At 43.6% G+C, this 15436-nt stretch overlaps 1 protein-coding gene across 3 annotated transcripts in view; it reads right to left on the bottom strand.

Moving 5' to 3' along the window:
• eprs1 (glutamyl-prolyl-tRNA synthetase 1) overlaps positions 1-15436 on the bottom strand; it is an 86178-nt gene that overhangs the window by 29145 nt on the left and 41597 nt on the right. For all 3 annotated transcript variants that reach the window (XM_041855654.2, XM_041855651.2, XM_041855653.2), the window contains 4 exons: positions 9370-9480; positions 2966-3102; positions 2390-2597; positions 1984-2096 (listed from right to left, as the gene is read on the bottom strand). In XM_041855654.2, the coding sequence (XP_041711588.2) occupies positions 1984-2096; positions 2390-2597; positions 2966-3102; positions 9370-9480 (569 nt within the window). The remainder of the gene's footprint in view (positions 1-1983; positions 2097-2389; positions 2598-2965; positions 3103-9369; positions 9481-15436) is intronic.

Genomic DNA, 15436 nt, shown 5'->3' with positions numbered 1-15436 from the left:
GTCATGTGCCTTTTACTGAGGAGTGGCTTCCATCTGGCCACTCTACCATAAATGCCTAATTGGTGGAGTGCTGCAGAGATGGTTGTCCTTCTGGAAGATTCTCCCATCACCACAGAGGAACTCTGGAGCTCCTTCAGAGTGACCATTGGGTTCTTGGTCACCTCCCTGACCAAGGCCCTTCTCCCCCGATTGCTCAGTTTGGCTGGGCGGCCAACTCTAGGAAGAGTCTTGGTGGTTCTAAACTTCTTCCATTTAAGAACGATGGAGGCCACTGTGTTATTGGGGACCTGTGCCTTGACACAATCCTGTCTCTGAGCTCTATGGATAATTCCTTCGACCTCATGGCTTGGTTTTTGCTCTGAAATGCACTGTCAACCGTGGGACCTTATATAGACAGGTCTGTGCCTTTCCAAATCATGTCCAATCAATTGAATTTACCTCAGGTGGACTCCAATCAAGTTCTAGAAACATCTCAAGGATGATCAGTGTAAACCGGATGTACCTGAGCTCAATTTCAAGTCTCATAGCAAAGGGTCTGAATACTTAAGTAAATAAGGTACGTATTTTATCTTTTGAATACATTTCCAAAAATGTCTAAAAAAGCTGTTTTCGCTTTGTCATTATGGGGTATTGTGTGTAGACTGAGGAGGAAAAATATTTAATCAATTTTAGAATAAGGCTGTAACGTAACAAAATGTGGAAAAAGTAAAAGGGTCCGAATACTTTCTGAATACACTGTATATCACAGTAATGTTGTATTCCGTACCCATACAGCCTAACACAGACACACACTTCTCACTAAGTCTGAACCGTAACACAGAAGGCTACACTAGTCGTCTAATAACATAGATTACTTCTAAGGTAGGCCTACACCTGAGTTGGGTTACATTGTAATGTTATGTTTGGTGTTGATGAGGATAAAATGCACAATTTCCATCAAATAATTAGCCTAGGTCGAGACTAGATTGAGTTGCCTGCTTGCCACCTGCACAGCAAGTAGATGGGACACATTTTCAATTCACTGGTATTTAGCTATGTTTTTATCGATTGTAGGGCTGTAGCTACTGAATTCTGGAAGTTTACACTTGAAATAATAAAACCATCAATCACAAAATTTGCCGCTGGCACAATACAGCCACTGCAGAGCAGTGCTGCCTCTTGCCCAGAGTGTTAACTCAGCAAACAGCGTCAAGCCAACAAACACTCCCTCGCACAGCTAGCTAGCATCTCATCTTGAAAACGGGTGACGACATGTGAATTTGGACCAATCCCTGACAAGCCACACACCAAAATGCAGCTACGAAGCTCTACTTTGTAACCTGCTATGTTTTTTTCATGTCTCTTAAAACTTTGTACCTTATATTTCAGTCCAAGGACGTCTGATGACTGTAAAACACCCTCAGGACTTCCCCATACTTGTTGGCAATACAATGTCACATCGATCTTACTCTGGTAGAGTGAGGAATACCAATTTCAAATATGAACACACCGATTTCACAGGTTTCCTAAAAAAGGCTGTCCCACAGAATGTAACGTTCTTAGCACGGCACTTGCTTTACATTTGGGCTCATATTGTGTAAATATCATAACGTACAGTATTGGGATTTAGACATGGTTAACAACTTCCACATTCATGTTTTCAAATGATTAATTATGCATTTTAAGACCACAATATTGACATTTAGTGAAAATTGATTTGATCACTGTTGTTTTTTTAATGTATTATTCTCGCCTACCGTCCATTGTTTGTCGAGTCACCTGACACCCTACCCCAAACATCAAACCCTGCCGATCTGGGAGTCCAGGCAGCATTAAGAAAATGCTCAAAGTATTTGAAAGATTTCGAAGAGCATTTGAACCCAGGTCTGCATCCAACCATCCATCCATCCATCAATCTACCCAACTCACCATTCACCCACCCATGCATCCCTCCCAAAACTAGTCAAAAGTTAATGAAGACCTTGAAGAGAAGATAGGACAAACCTGATTGGCTCATAGGGCTGGTCACAGATGTAGAAGCCCCGCCTCTGCAGCTGGATGATGTCACCCTTCTTCAGGTCCTTCAGACATGGGTCTCCCAGCATCTTCTCCTCCAGCTAAGAAAAAGAAAGGATGGGAGAGAGGAATGTGAGGAAAAGAAAGAGAAATAGGGAACCCCGTTCAGTCTTCGCAAGTGATTACAAGTGATTCTTCATACTGGTCAATGATAGCTGCTCTAGTCATAATGATGTGCTTTACTAACTACATAAGCCCTTCTTGTAACAGCTTTGCACACAAAACACACACACACTCCCTCATACATACCACATAGACAACCAACCCCCCTCCCACATACACACCCCCAGGCTTGACCCATCCCCACACCCACCCTTGACCAATCCACACTCACCTTGCTCTGTTTGTTAATGTACTCCTTGAAGTCATCCTCCTTGCCCATGACGGGCTTGGTGATGAGGTGCTGGTAGTTGACACAGACTGTGGGCAGCAGGGGGGCGCGGGGGGTCTCGGCCAGCCACGTGATCTTGGTGGTCTTCTTGAAATCCTTGTTCTCCAGGTTCAGCTTGCCCTCCAGGGAGGTGACCTTACCGCTGGCATCTCTGGATCACACAGAGATAAAGAGAGGTGGAGGGGATAATAGGGAATTGAGAGATGGATTTACTTCATTCTACATTTGGTAACATTTCACTTTTTAAATGGAATACATCAGTTACACAGAGAGAGAGGGATCAGCTACATGGTGTATCTATGACATCTATGCTAGTAATCCTAGTTGTGATCCCAGCTTCTGGAGAGCCACAGTACAACTTATCAACTGATCTTGATTAGTTCAATCTGGTATTTCACTGCTGCTCTGATAATGTAGCTTTCTGGGACTGGGTGAACACGTGATAAACACTTGCCTAGGCAAGCCCTCCTGATTAACTTTCTGTAAAAAGTTGCAGGTCCGAAAATCAATTAATCTTACTTGTGGATCTTGGTGATGATGATGTTGCCCCAGTTGATGAAGGTGACCGTCTCTCCCTCTGTGAAGGTCTCTGCATCCGCCCCCTCCACCAGCACCCTGGGTCCGTACCACACCGCCTTCATACCCACCTCTGTGTTCTGGGAGGGTTAAAAAAATACAAATTTGCCAGGTTTAGTTGCTGGTGTTATGTTGGATTGACTATATTTGTATGGTTTGGCGGTTTATTGGTTAGGCCAGGGGTTTTCAAACTTTTGTTGCCCAGGGACTGCCGCCGAGGCAAATCGGCAACCCCCATCATATATATGTTAGCAAACATATATGTTGTCTTATTATCAAGTAGAAGTAATCAACATTTTAAAATGAATACATTTGGTAGACGCTTTCATTATTTGGACTCAGTTCATTGAAGAGGAAGTGTAAATTCTAACAGACTATTAGCTAGAAAAGGTATCTTGGCAGCATAAAGAACATTGTGCAGTTTTGAAACTAATTTCCTGAAATTCTATGCATTTTGCCATGGCTAATGCGGTGCTCCTCTACTCAAACATAACAAAATCACTGGGCATGAATGGACGGTTTTTGGAATTTGCAATTCTCCCTGACTGTCTCGATTTATTTCAAAAGATGCTATTATATACACACACTAAATGACCAAAGGTATGCGGACATCTGCTCGTCGAACATCTCATTTCAAAGTCCCCCCTTTGCTGCTTTAACAGCCTCCACTCTTCTGGGAAGGTTTTCCACTAGATGTTGGAACATTGCTGCAGGGACTTGCTTCCATTCAGCCACAAGAGCATTAGTGAGGTCGGGCAGTGATGTTGGGCGATTAGGCCAGACTCGCAGTCGGCGTTCCAATTCATCCCAAAGGTGTTCGATGGGGTTGAGGTCAAGCCCTGTGCAGGCCAGTCAAGTTCTTACACACCGATCTCAACTAACAATTTCTGTACGGACCTAGCTTTGGGCACGGGGGCCTTGTCATGCTGAAAAAGGAAAGGGCCTTCCCTAAACTGTTACCACAAAGTTGGAAGCACAAAATCGTCTAAAATGTAATTGTATGCTATAGGGTTAAGATTTCCCTTCACTGGAAGTAAGGGGCCTAGCCGGAAACATGAAAAAGAGCCCCAGACCATTATTTCTCCTCCACCAAACTTTACAGTTGGCACTATGCATTGGGGCAGGTAGCGTTCTCCTGGCATCCGCCAAATCCTTATTTGTCCGTCAGACTGCCAGATGGCGAAGCGTGATTCATCACTCCAGAGAACGCGTTTCCACTGCTCCAGAGTCCAATGTCGGCGAGCTTTACACCACTCCAGCCAACGCTTTGCACTGTGCATGGTGATCTTAGGCTTGTGTGCGGCTGCTCGGCAATGGAAACCCATTTCATGAAGCTCCCAACCAACAGTTCTTGTGCTGACGTTACTTCCAGAGGCAGTTTGGAACTCAGATGTGAGTGTTACAATCCACTGATGCAGACCTTTGGAACATCTAAAGGCTAATAAATCCATGCAATATAGCATACACCATCACAATAAGTCCATTATTTACTTTAGACAGGTCTAAAGAAACATGATATGAAGGTATGAGTTGTCCTTATGTTAGGCCCTGATCTGGCTATGTCATATGGCTGTGGGCTACACTAGTTCAGAGAACAGTCTGTGGTAGTAGAGAGAACAGTCTATGACTATGGTGGCTGGAGTCTTTGACCATTTTTAGGGCCTTCCTCTGACACCGCCTGGTATAGAGGTCCTGGATGGCAGGAAGCTTGGCCCCAGTGATGTACTGGGCCATATGCACTACCCTCTGTAGTGCCTTGCGGTCTGAGGCCGAGCAGTTGCCATACCAGGCGGTGATGCAACCAGTCAGGATGCTCTTGATGGTGCAGCTGTATAACTTCTGAGGACCCATGCCAAATCTTTTCAGTCTCCTGAGGGGGAATAGGCTTTGTCGTGCACTCTTCACGACTGTCTTGGTGTGTTTGGACCATGATAGTTTGTTGGTGATGTGGACACCAAGGAACTTGAAGCTGTCAACCTGTTTCACTACAGCCCCGTCGATGAGAATGGGGGCGTGCTCAGTCCTCTTTTTTTTCCTGTAGTCCACAATCATCTCCTTTGTCTTGATCATGTTGAGGGAGAGGTTGTTATCCTAGCACCACACGGCAATGTCTCTGACCACCTCCCTATAGGCTGTCTCATCGTTATCGGTGATCAGGCCTACCACTGATGTGTCGTCGGCAAACTTAATGATGGTGTTGGAGTTGTGCCTGGCCATGCCGTCATGGGTGAACAGGAGGGGACTGAGCACGCACCCCTGAGGGGCCCCCGTGTTGAGGATCAGCGTGAGATGTGTTGTTCCCTACCCTTAACACCTGGGGGCGGCCCGTCAGGAACAGCTGATGCTCTCATGCATGCTTCGGGGTTGCTTGCCTCGAATCGAGCATAGAAGTGATTTAGCTCGTCTAGTAGGCTTGTGTCACTGGGCAGCTCGCGGCTGTGCTTCCCTTTGTAGTATGTAATAGTTTTCTAGCCATGCCACATCCGACGAGCGTCGGAGCCGTTGTAGTACGATTCAATCTTAGTCCTGTATTGACTCTTTGCTTGTTTGATGGTTCGTCGGAGGGCATAGCGGGATTTCTTATAAGCGTCCGGGTTAGAGTCCCGCTCCTTGAAAGTGGCAGCTCTGCCCTTTAGATCAGTGCGGATGTTGTCTGTAATTCATGGCTTCTGGTTGTGGTATGTACGTACGGTCACTGTGGGGATGACGTCATCGATGCACTTATTGATGAAGCCAGTGACTGATGTGGTGTACTACTCAATGCTATCGGAAGAACCCCGGAACATATTCCAGTCTGTGCTAGCAAAACAGTCCTGTAGCTTAGCATCTGCGTAATCTGACTACTTCCTTAGTAAATCGAGTCACTGGTGCTTCCTGCTTCAGTTTTAGCTTATAAGCAGGAATCAGGAGGATAGAGTTATGGTCAGATTTGCCAAATGGAGGGCGAGGAAGAGCTTTGTACGCGTATCTGTGTGGGGCGAAAAGGTGGTCTAGAGTTTTTTTTCCCCCTGGTTGCACATTTAACATGCTGGTAGAAATGAGGTAGAACGGATTTAAGTTTCCCTGCATTAAAGTCCCTGGCCAATAGCAGCGCTGCCTCTGGATGAGCGTTTTCCTGTGTGCCAAAAGTTTGTAGCGTCATACCCAAGAAGACTCGAGGCTGTAATCACTGCCAAAGGTGCTTCAACAAAGTACTGAGTAAAGGGTCTGAATACTTATGTAAATGTTATAGTTTTTTTAATATACATTTGCAAAGAATTCTAAAAACGTGTTTTTGCTTGGTCATTATGGGGTATTGTGTGTAGATTGATGAGGATTTTTTAAATCAATTTTAGAATAAGGCTGTAACGTAACAAAATTTGGAACAAGTCAAGGGGTCTGAAAACTTTCTGAATGCACTGTATATAGTTCAATATATGTTCTGCATGCTTCCTATCTGGTTTTGTTCATTTAAATTGACAGTTTTTCCATCCCGAAAATGTCCACTTAGACGGCCTGCCTAAGAATTTTCTATACAGAAAAAAACTAATTAGCGACAATGACTAATTTCCTCATATTAAAGGGATAGTTTGAGATTTTAGCAATGAAGCCATTTATCTAACTCCCCAGAGTCAGTTGAACAGGACCAGCTTGCATGCTAACTGTTCCCGTAGACTTCCAGTTGTTGTGCTGGTTATCATTAGCTCATGAAACGACATCCAACTTTCTTCATATAGGACACAGAGACATAAAAATTGTATTCACGATGGTATACTGTTGTAGCTAACAATTTTTATAAAATAATTATTCTACACATAAAAAAAATAAAAATGTGACCGACCAGCTTGATTCTATCTTATGTAGGAAAATTTGAAATTGTGTTTTTTACATTGGATAAAAGTAGAGAATAGAAAACGGTATATCATACACTACAGTTGAGGAACAATTGGAAAGTAATTCTGCTTTAAAGTTGATAAACTTGTAACCTCACTTTTGAGAAAATGGCCCATTAATGTTTTGGTACCTACTTGAGAGCTCTTCTTTGTCTACACCCATTCAGCATCATTCACACCCTTTTAAGCCTTAGCCCCACCCATCTCTTTAAGGATTCACATGTGCGGCTATGTACTAAACTACCAAAGATTTCAAGACTAAAGGCTGATTTATACTACGGGTGTGTTCGTAAATTAATCTGGAGTGCCAGTGTGTGTTCTGGGCGTTTGTATTCTCAGAGCGTTGTCAGGATTGTCCGTCCGTAAATTTAGAGCGTTTCACTCTCAGAGCGTTCAGAGCGCACACTGGACTCTCTGGCCGAGGGTTGATCCGAGCGTTCTGTCCTAACAGCAGCAGTCAAGCACCCAAGCTAACTGGCTAACATTGGCTAGCTACTTCCAGACACAAATGAGAGAACAGCTCACTCTGACCATTTTACGCGTGCTTGCAGAGGTGGTTATGCTGTTTTTATGTTATCCAGAGTGTTAGTGACTGCAATTGTGCTGCTGGCAACAATTTAATTATGCTTTTTTGCCAACGTTTACTGACACCGGCCATATTCAACGGGTGTTGAGCGTTTGTAAATTCGTCAGTTATTCTGCGCTCTGGCACACTCAGACGAGAGTGCTCTGAAATCGGAGTAGATAGCCAGAGCGAATTTACCAGCTTCGTCTATCAACAGTTGTCGCAGTGACATCATTAACAATCTATTGAAATGGTTACTTGCATACAGTCTTCTGTTAAGACATGTAGCTAGCTAGCTAAACAATGAACCATAATCCCAACTCATGACGTTACTACTCTGCATGAACCTGCTGGTAGCTAACCAACCAGGTTCAATGTTAGCTAGCTAACATTAGGCTGTAACTAGCAAAGCAAATGGCTCTGAGACACGAATAATATTACTACACAGATCATACACGTACCGTTAGCTAGCGAGCCAGCCAGCTAACGTTAGCTAGTTAGCTAACAGTACACTTTAACTTGAAATGAAAACGACTGACAAAAATAGAAACGTGTATTATCTGAAAATGTAGCTAGCTAGACTATCTTACCTGTCTACATGGATGGATGCTTCTCCCTCTCTGTCACGGATGCCATGGTTGCCCTTAGTTTGAAGATGTAATCCGGAGACAGGGCTATCATACTCTAACTCCACTGATGTCAAAACTCGGTCCATATGCAGTTCTACTATGTGATATATTTTTAAAAAAGCAGATTTCGAAAGGATTACCTACACATACTGACCAGCTCAAATAGACAGAAGCGTGCTACATGGCAGACCAATCCGAACTAATCTCTTGGCATGTCCAGCCCATTCATTATCTTAGCCAATCATGGCTAGCGTGAAGGTTATTTTTTTTAACCTTTATTTAACTAGGCAAGTCAGTTAACCTCTACGGGATTGGTGTCCCATATACGGGACTGTTGAGCAAACGTGCGTATTATATTCTCCTACATTAATTGACGGCCTACCCCGGCCAAACCCGGACGACGCTGGGCCAATTGTGCGGCGCCCTATGGAACTCCCAATCACGGCATGATTGTGATAAAGCCTGGAATCGAACCAGGGTCTGTAGTGACGCCTCTAGCACTGATGCAGTGCCTTAGATTGCTGCGCCACTCAGATGCTGTCTTTTTCTGTGGCTAAACCAATTAGGCTCGTAATTTAACAATTGTATTTACAGATGGTATACAAGTTTGTTATTAAGGCACATGAAAGTTGACATGTACCAGAAGGCATTTCTGTCAAAAAAGTTTATGTTCAAATGGCTCTCCTGTTAGGTAGAGATGCGTGACATACACTTCGTTTCCTGAAACGAGTCACAAATACAATTGTGGACTGCAGTTTGAAAACCCCTCGGTTAGGCTATTCATTTGGGCAAGATTTAGTTGGTTGATTATTTACTACTCATCACATATCCTCAACTTTACTTGTGGGGGGAACTATCCATTTTAGCATTGTCAGAGTAATATACACATCATGCTTTGGCTGCTGAACACTAGATAAGAGTGCAATACTTCTATCTAGTCAGGGTGTGTCCAATATGTTACCCTAATCGCTATATCATGCTCTACTTTTGGCCAGGCTTTGGTAGTATAGGAGTGCACATCGTAGGGAATAGCTTGCCATTCCAGAGACAAGAGTGCAAATAATAGACATCAATGTACCTTGCCAACACAATGTACCTAGGGGCGGCAGGTAGCTTAGTGGTTAAGAGCGTTGTGCCAGTAACCGAAAGGTCGCTAGTTCTAATCCCAGAGCCGACTAGGTGAAAAATCTGTCGATGTGCCCTTGAGCAAGGCACTTAACCCTAATTGCTCCTGTAAGTCGCTCTGGATAAGAGCGTCTGCTAAATGACCAATTTATTTACCTTGGGGTGTTTGACGGCCTTCTTCATCTCCTCTGGTGCTTCGGGGATGACGACAGGGACGGAGTAGGATCCTGACAGGGCTGTGTATCTGGGCGCCACTGGGTCGATAACCTACAGACACACAGACATGGAAGAGGTTCATTATTGCAATAGTGTCCTGTGTAGAGACAGAAATTATCATTCCATTTCCTGACTAAAGAGTAAAAGAGACAGGACATTTCAATTGGACCGGAGCATGTTCAGCCTATTTCACACTACCCAGCTGAGCCTAGCAGAGGCGTACTGTGCTGGCCTGGTTATACATCCACCATAGTTCTTGGAACTGTGCTGAAAATGACAACGTGAAAGGAAAATACCCAATCCAGCACAGTACGGTTTGGCACAATAGTGTGAAAACAGCATTTTCCTGAGCGAGCTAACAAACAGTCACCCATTCACAGCATTGAATGGAAGAAAAGAAGGGGAGATGTAGGCAGGGATGACATGAGAGAGAAAAGAAGGATAGAAAGCAGAGGGAGAGTAGTATGAGAAGCCAGTTTTCAGTATGCATTGCCAACACAGACAAGAGGGAAAAGAGCACCCAAGTCCCTTGAATTTTTCACATCCTGTAGCCTCGTCAAAACAGACCCTTAGAATGCCCTTCTTTCATGATATATACAGATATGCCTATGCCACCAAAGGTTTTGCTTATCTGAGCTTATAGATACTAGTAGTCTCACTAAAAAATGGCTGCAAATATAGGGTGAATAACAACTTCACAATTCAAAGACTACTAAGAAAACACATAAGCAATCGGATGAGTGTCTAGGAGAGCAGGATGGGGGGGGGAAGGTAACTTTTGGAGGAATGTTCTCCTCAGAATTGAATGGAAGTCAGACTTCATGACTGAACTACAAATTAGCTCTGAGTGAGATTTGTGCAAAAATAATGTTTCAGAATTGATGAAGACGTAGATTGGAGGAGACGTGGGAGAGAAAGGACGGAAAGCACTAGTGTTGTCATGATACCAGAACTTTGACTTCGATACCAATACCAGGTTTAGTATCACAATACTCGATATCATCATGATACTAGATTCCAAAACGATACCACAGCAAAAAAAAAAATAGTCACAGAACAGCACTTCATCCAGACAGAAACTCAGCTAGTGCAGTTCAATTGTTGGGCATCTTTTGAGTTAAATATCATTACATTTGACATTTTTTATGTCAATTTTTCAGAGAGCCATGAATGCATTAATTAATCAATTACACACTCAATTTGACTTTGTTTTTACCAATCTAACTGCATAACATAATGGTTATCATTTATTTGAAGGTAAATCTACTGATAAACTGGGTCCTCTGTAGCTCAATTGGTAGAGCATGGCGCTTCTAACGCCAGGGTAGTGGATTCGATCCCCGGGACCACCCATACGTAAAAATGTATGCACACATGACTGTAAGTCGCTTTGGATAAAAATGTCTGCTAAATGGCATATTATTATAAATCAAGACGTAGCATAGGACCACAATACAGGTGAATGCATATTCAATAGGAGTGTGTGCATACAGTGCATTCGGAAAGTATTCAGACCACTTGACTTTTTCCACATTTTGTTACGTTACAGCCTTATTCAATCTAAACACAATACCCTATAATGACAAAGCAAAAACAGGTTTTTAGAAATGTTTGCTAATTTATTAGAAATAAAAAACAGAAATATCACATTTACATAAGTATTCAGACCCTTTACTCAGTACTTTGGCAGCGATTACAGCCTCGCGTCTTCTTGGGTATGACGCTACAAGCTTGGCACATCTGTATTTGGAGAGTTTCTCCCATTCTTCTATGCATATCCTCTCAAGCTCTGTCAGGTTGGATGGGGAGCGTCGCTGCACAGCTATTTTCAGGTCTCTCCAGAGATGTTCGATTAGGTTCAAGTCCGGGCTGGGCCACTCAAGGACATTTCAGAAACTTGTCCCGAAGCCACTCCTGTGTTGTCTTGGCTGTGTGCTTAGGGTCATTGTCCTGTTGGAAGGTGAACCTTTGTCCCAGTCTTAGGACCTGAGCGCTCTGGTCAAGGATCTCTCTGTACTTTTCTCCGTTCATCTTCCCCTTGATCCTGACTAGTCTCCCAATCCCTGCTGCTGAAAAACATCCCACAGCATGATGCTGCCACAACCATACGTCACCGTAGGGATGGTGCCAGGTTTCCTCCAGATGTGACGCTTGGCATTCAGGCCAAAAATTTCAATCTTGGTTTCATCAGACCAGAGAATCTTGATTCTCATGGTCTGAGAGTCCTTTAGGTGCCTTTTGGCAAACTCCAAGCGGGCTGTCATGTGCCTTTTACTGAGGAATGGCTTCCGTCTGGCCACTTTACCAAAAGGCCTGATTGGTGGAGTGCTGCAGAGATGGTTGTCCTTCTGGAAGGTTCTCCCACCTCCACAGAGGAACTCTAGAGCTCAGTCAGAGTGACCAAGGGTCACCTCCCTTCTACCCCAATTCCTCAGTTTGGCCGGGCGGCCAGCTCTAGGAAGAGTCTTGGTGGTTCCAAACTATTTCAAATTAAGAATGATGGAGGCCACTGTGTTCTTGGGGACCTTCAAAGCTGCAGAATTTTTTGGGTACCATTCCTCAGATCTGTGCCTCGACAAAATCCTGTCGTCTCGGAGCTCTACGGACAATTCCTTCAACCTCATGGCTTGGTTTTTGCTCTGACATGCACTGTCAACAGTGGGACCTTATATAGACAGGTGTGTGCCTTTCCAAATCATGTCCAATTAATTTACTACAGGTGGACAATTTCGAGTCTCATAGCAAAGGGTCTGAATACTTATGTAAATAAGGGTACTTCTGTTTTTTATTTGTAATACATTTGCCAACATTTCTAAAAACCTGTTTTTACTTAGTCATTATGGGGTATTGTGTGTAGATTGGGATTTTTTTTGTAATCCATTGTAGAATAAGGCTGTAATGTAACAAAACGTGGAAAAAGGGAAAGGGTGTGAACACTTTCCGAATGCATTGTATATTAAGTTATTGAGCTTGTTTTGGCTGATTTCATTAGCGCTACAGATGACAATCTGTTTCCCTTACATTTTGAACTTTTTTTAGTGTACTGAAAAACATTTGCATAAAAGTATCAATCTCTTCTTTTATAAAAGTACGAGCTCTCTTTTTAACCAGTAATTACGTTTTTCACGAGCTTTGCACAGGGAGTCAGTTGGTTCGGTGTAGAATGAGGTGTGAGGCAGGGATAATTTTCTTCAGTATCTAGTTGTGAGGGAGGCGATCATGTCAAGAGTGCTAGTCAAATCAAACTGTTTTTGACACATGCGAATACAACAGGTGTAGACCTTACCGTGAAATGCTTACTTACAAGCCCTTAACCAACAATACAGTTAAGAAAATAAAGTTCAGAAAATATTTACTAAATAAACTAAAAGTAAAAATTAAGAACAAAATTATACTAACATGTATTTATTTAAATAAATTAATAATAACACAATAAAATAACGAGGCTATTTACAGGGGGAACCGATACCGAGTCAATGTGCGGGAGTACAGGTAAATCGAGGTAATTTGTACATGTAGGTAGGGGTAAAGTTAATATGCATAGACTATAACCAGCGAGTAGTAGCAGTGTAGAATAGTCTGGGTGGCCATTTAATTAATTAATTAATTTAAAAAGTCTTATGGCTTGGGGGTAGAAGCTGTTAAGGAGCCTTTTGGACATAGAATTGGCGCTCCGGTACCGCTTGCCGTGCGGTAGCAGAGAGAACAGTCTATGACTTGGGTGACTGGAGCCTGACAATTATTTGGGCCTTCCTCTGACACTGCCTAGCATAGAGGTCCTGGATGGCAGGAAGCTTGGCTCAGTGGTATACTGGCCCGTACCCTCTGTAGCGCCTTACGGTCAGATGCCGAGCAGTTTCCATACCAGGCGGTGATGCAACCGGTCAGGATGCTCTCGATGGTGCAGCTGTATAAACTTTTTGAGGATCCGGGGACCAATGCCAAATCTTCTGTCTTCTAAGGGGGAGAAGTTGTCGTGCCCTCTTCACGACTGTCTTGGTGTGTTTGGACCATGATAGTTTGTTGGTGATGTGGACACCAAGGAACTTGAAACTCTCGACCCGCTCCACTACAGCCCCGTCGATGTGAATGGGGGCGTGTTCGGCCATCCTTTTTCTGTAGTCCAGGATCAGCTCCTTTGTCTTCCTCACGTTGAGGGAGAGGTTGTTGTCCTGGCACCACACTGCCAGGTCTCTGACCTCCTCCCTATAGGCTGTCTCATCGTTGCCAGTGATCAGGGCTGTCAGCAAGATTAATGATGGTGTTGGAGTCGTGCTTGGCCATGCAGTCAAGGGTGAACAGGGAGTACAGGAAAGGGACTAAGCACGCACCGCTGAGGGGCCCCGTGTTGAGGATCAGTGTGGTAGATGTGTTGTTGCCTACCGTTACCACCTGGGGGCGGCCCGTCAGGAAGTCCAGGATCCAGGGAGGTGTTTAGTCCCAGGGTCCTTAGCTTAGTGATGAGCTTTGTGGGCACTATGGTGTTGAACGCTGAACTGTAGTCAATGAACAGCATTCTCACATAGTTGTTCCTTTTGTCCAGGTTGTAACGTCATCTGTGGATCTGTTGGGGCGGTATGCGAATTGGAGTGGGTCTAGGTTTTCCGGGATGATGGTGTTGATGTGAGGCATGACCAGCCCTTCAAACCACTTCACGGCTACTGACGTGAGTGCTAAGGGGCGGTAGTCAATTAAGCAGGTTACCTTCGCTTTATTGGGCACAGGAACTATGGAGGTCTGCTTGAAACATGTAGGTATTACCGACTAGGTCAGGGAGAGGTTGAAAATGTCAGTGAAGACACTTGCTAGTTGGTCCGCGCATACTCTGAGTACACGTCCTGGTAATCCGTCTGGCCCCGCAGCCTTGTGAATGTTGACCTGTTTAAAGGTCTTTCGTCCGGAACAGCTGGTACTCTCATGCATGTGACAAGTGGGCAGCTTGCGGCTGGGTTTCCCTTTGTAGAAGTAATAGTTTGCAAGCCCTGCCACATCAGACAACTGTCAGAGCCGGTGTAGTAGGATTCAATCTTAGTCCTGTATTGACGCTTTGCCTGTGTGATGGTTCGCCTGAGGGCATAGCGGGATTTGTTATACGGAACAATTAAGGCCTAGACAAAAACACTTGACTCTAAAAAAATTATCTCAGCTAAAGCACAACATAAAAAATGACAAAAATTGATAAAGCCCAACACATACATATAAACAAAATATATATACAGCGCCTTCAGAAAGTGTTCACACCCCCTGGACTTTTGAAATGTTGTGATATAGCCTGAATTTAAAATGGATTAAATGGAGATATGTCACCGGCCTACACACAATACCACATAGAGTGCCTTGCAAAAGTATTCATCCCCCTTGGCGTTTTTCCTATTTTGTTGCATTACAACCTGTAATTTAAATTGATTTTTATTTGGATTTCATGTAATGGACATACACAAAATAGTCCAAATTGGTGAAGTGAAATTAAGAAATTAACTTGTTCCAAAAAATTCTAAAAGAAAAATATCGGAAAAGTGGTGCGTGCATATGTATTCACCCCCTTTGCTATGAAGCCCCTAAATAAGATCTGGTGCAACCAATTACCTTCAGGAGACACATAATTGGTTAAATAAAGTCCACCTGTGTGCAATCTAAGTGTCACAAGATCTCAGTAAATATACAGTGGGGGAAAAAATTTATTTAGTCAGCCACCAATTGTGCAAGTTCTCCCACTTAAAAAGATGAGAGGCCTGTAATTTTCATCATAGGTACACGTCAACTATGACAGACAAATTGAGAATTGTTGAAGGATTTTTAATGAATTTATTTGCAAATTATGGTGGAAAATAAGTATTTGGTCACCTACAAACAAGCAAGATTTCTGGCTCTCACAGACCTCTAACTTCTTCTTTAAGAGGCTCCTCTGTCCTCCACTCATTACCTGTATTAATGGCACCTGTTTGAACTTGTTATCAGTATAAAAGACACCTGTCCACAACCTCAAACAGTCACACTCCAAACTCCA

This window comes from Coregonus clupeaformis, chromosome 29 (genome assembly GCF_020615455.1).
Source record: "Coregonus clupeaformis isolate EN_2021a chromosome 29, ASM2061545v1, whole genome shotgun sequence".
NCBI classification, from domain to species: Eukaryota; Metazoa; Chordata; class Actinopteri; order Salmoniformes; family Salmonidae; genus Coregonus; species Coregonus clupeaformis.
The sequence above is the reverse complement of the archived record's forward strand: the minus strand, read 5'-3'. Positions and strand labels throughout refer to the sequence as shown.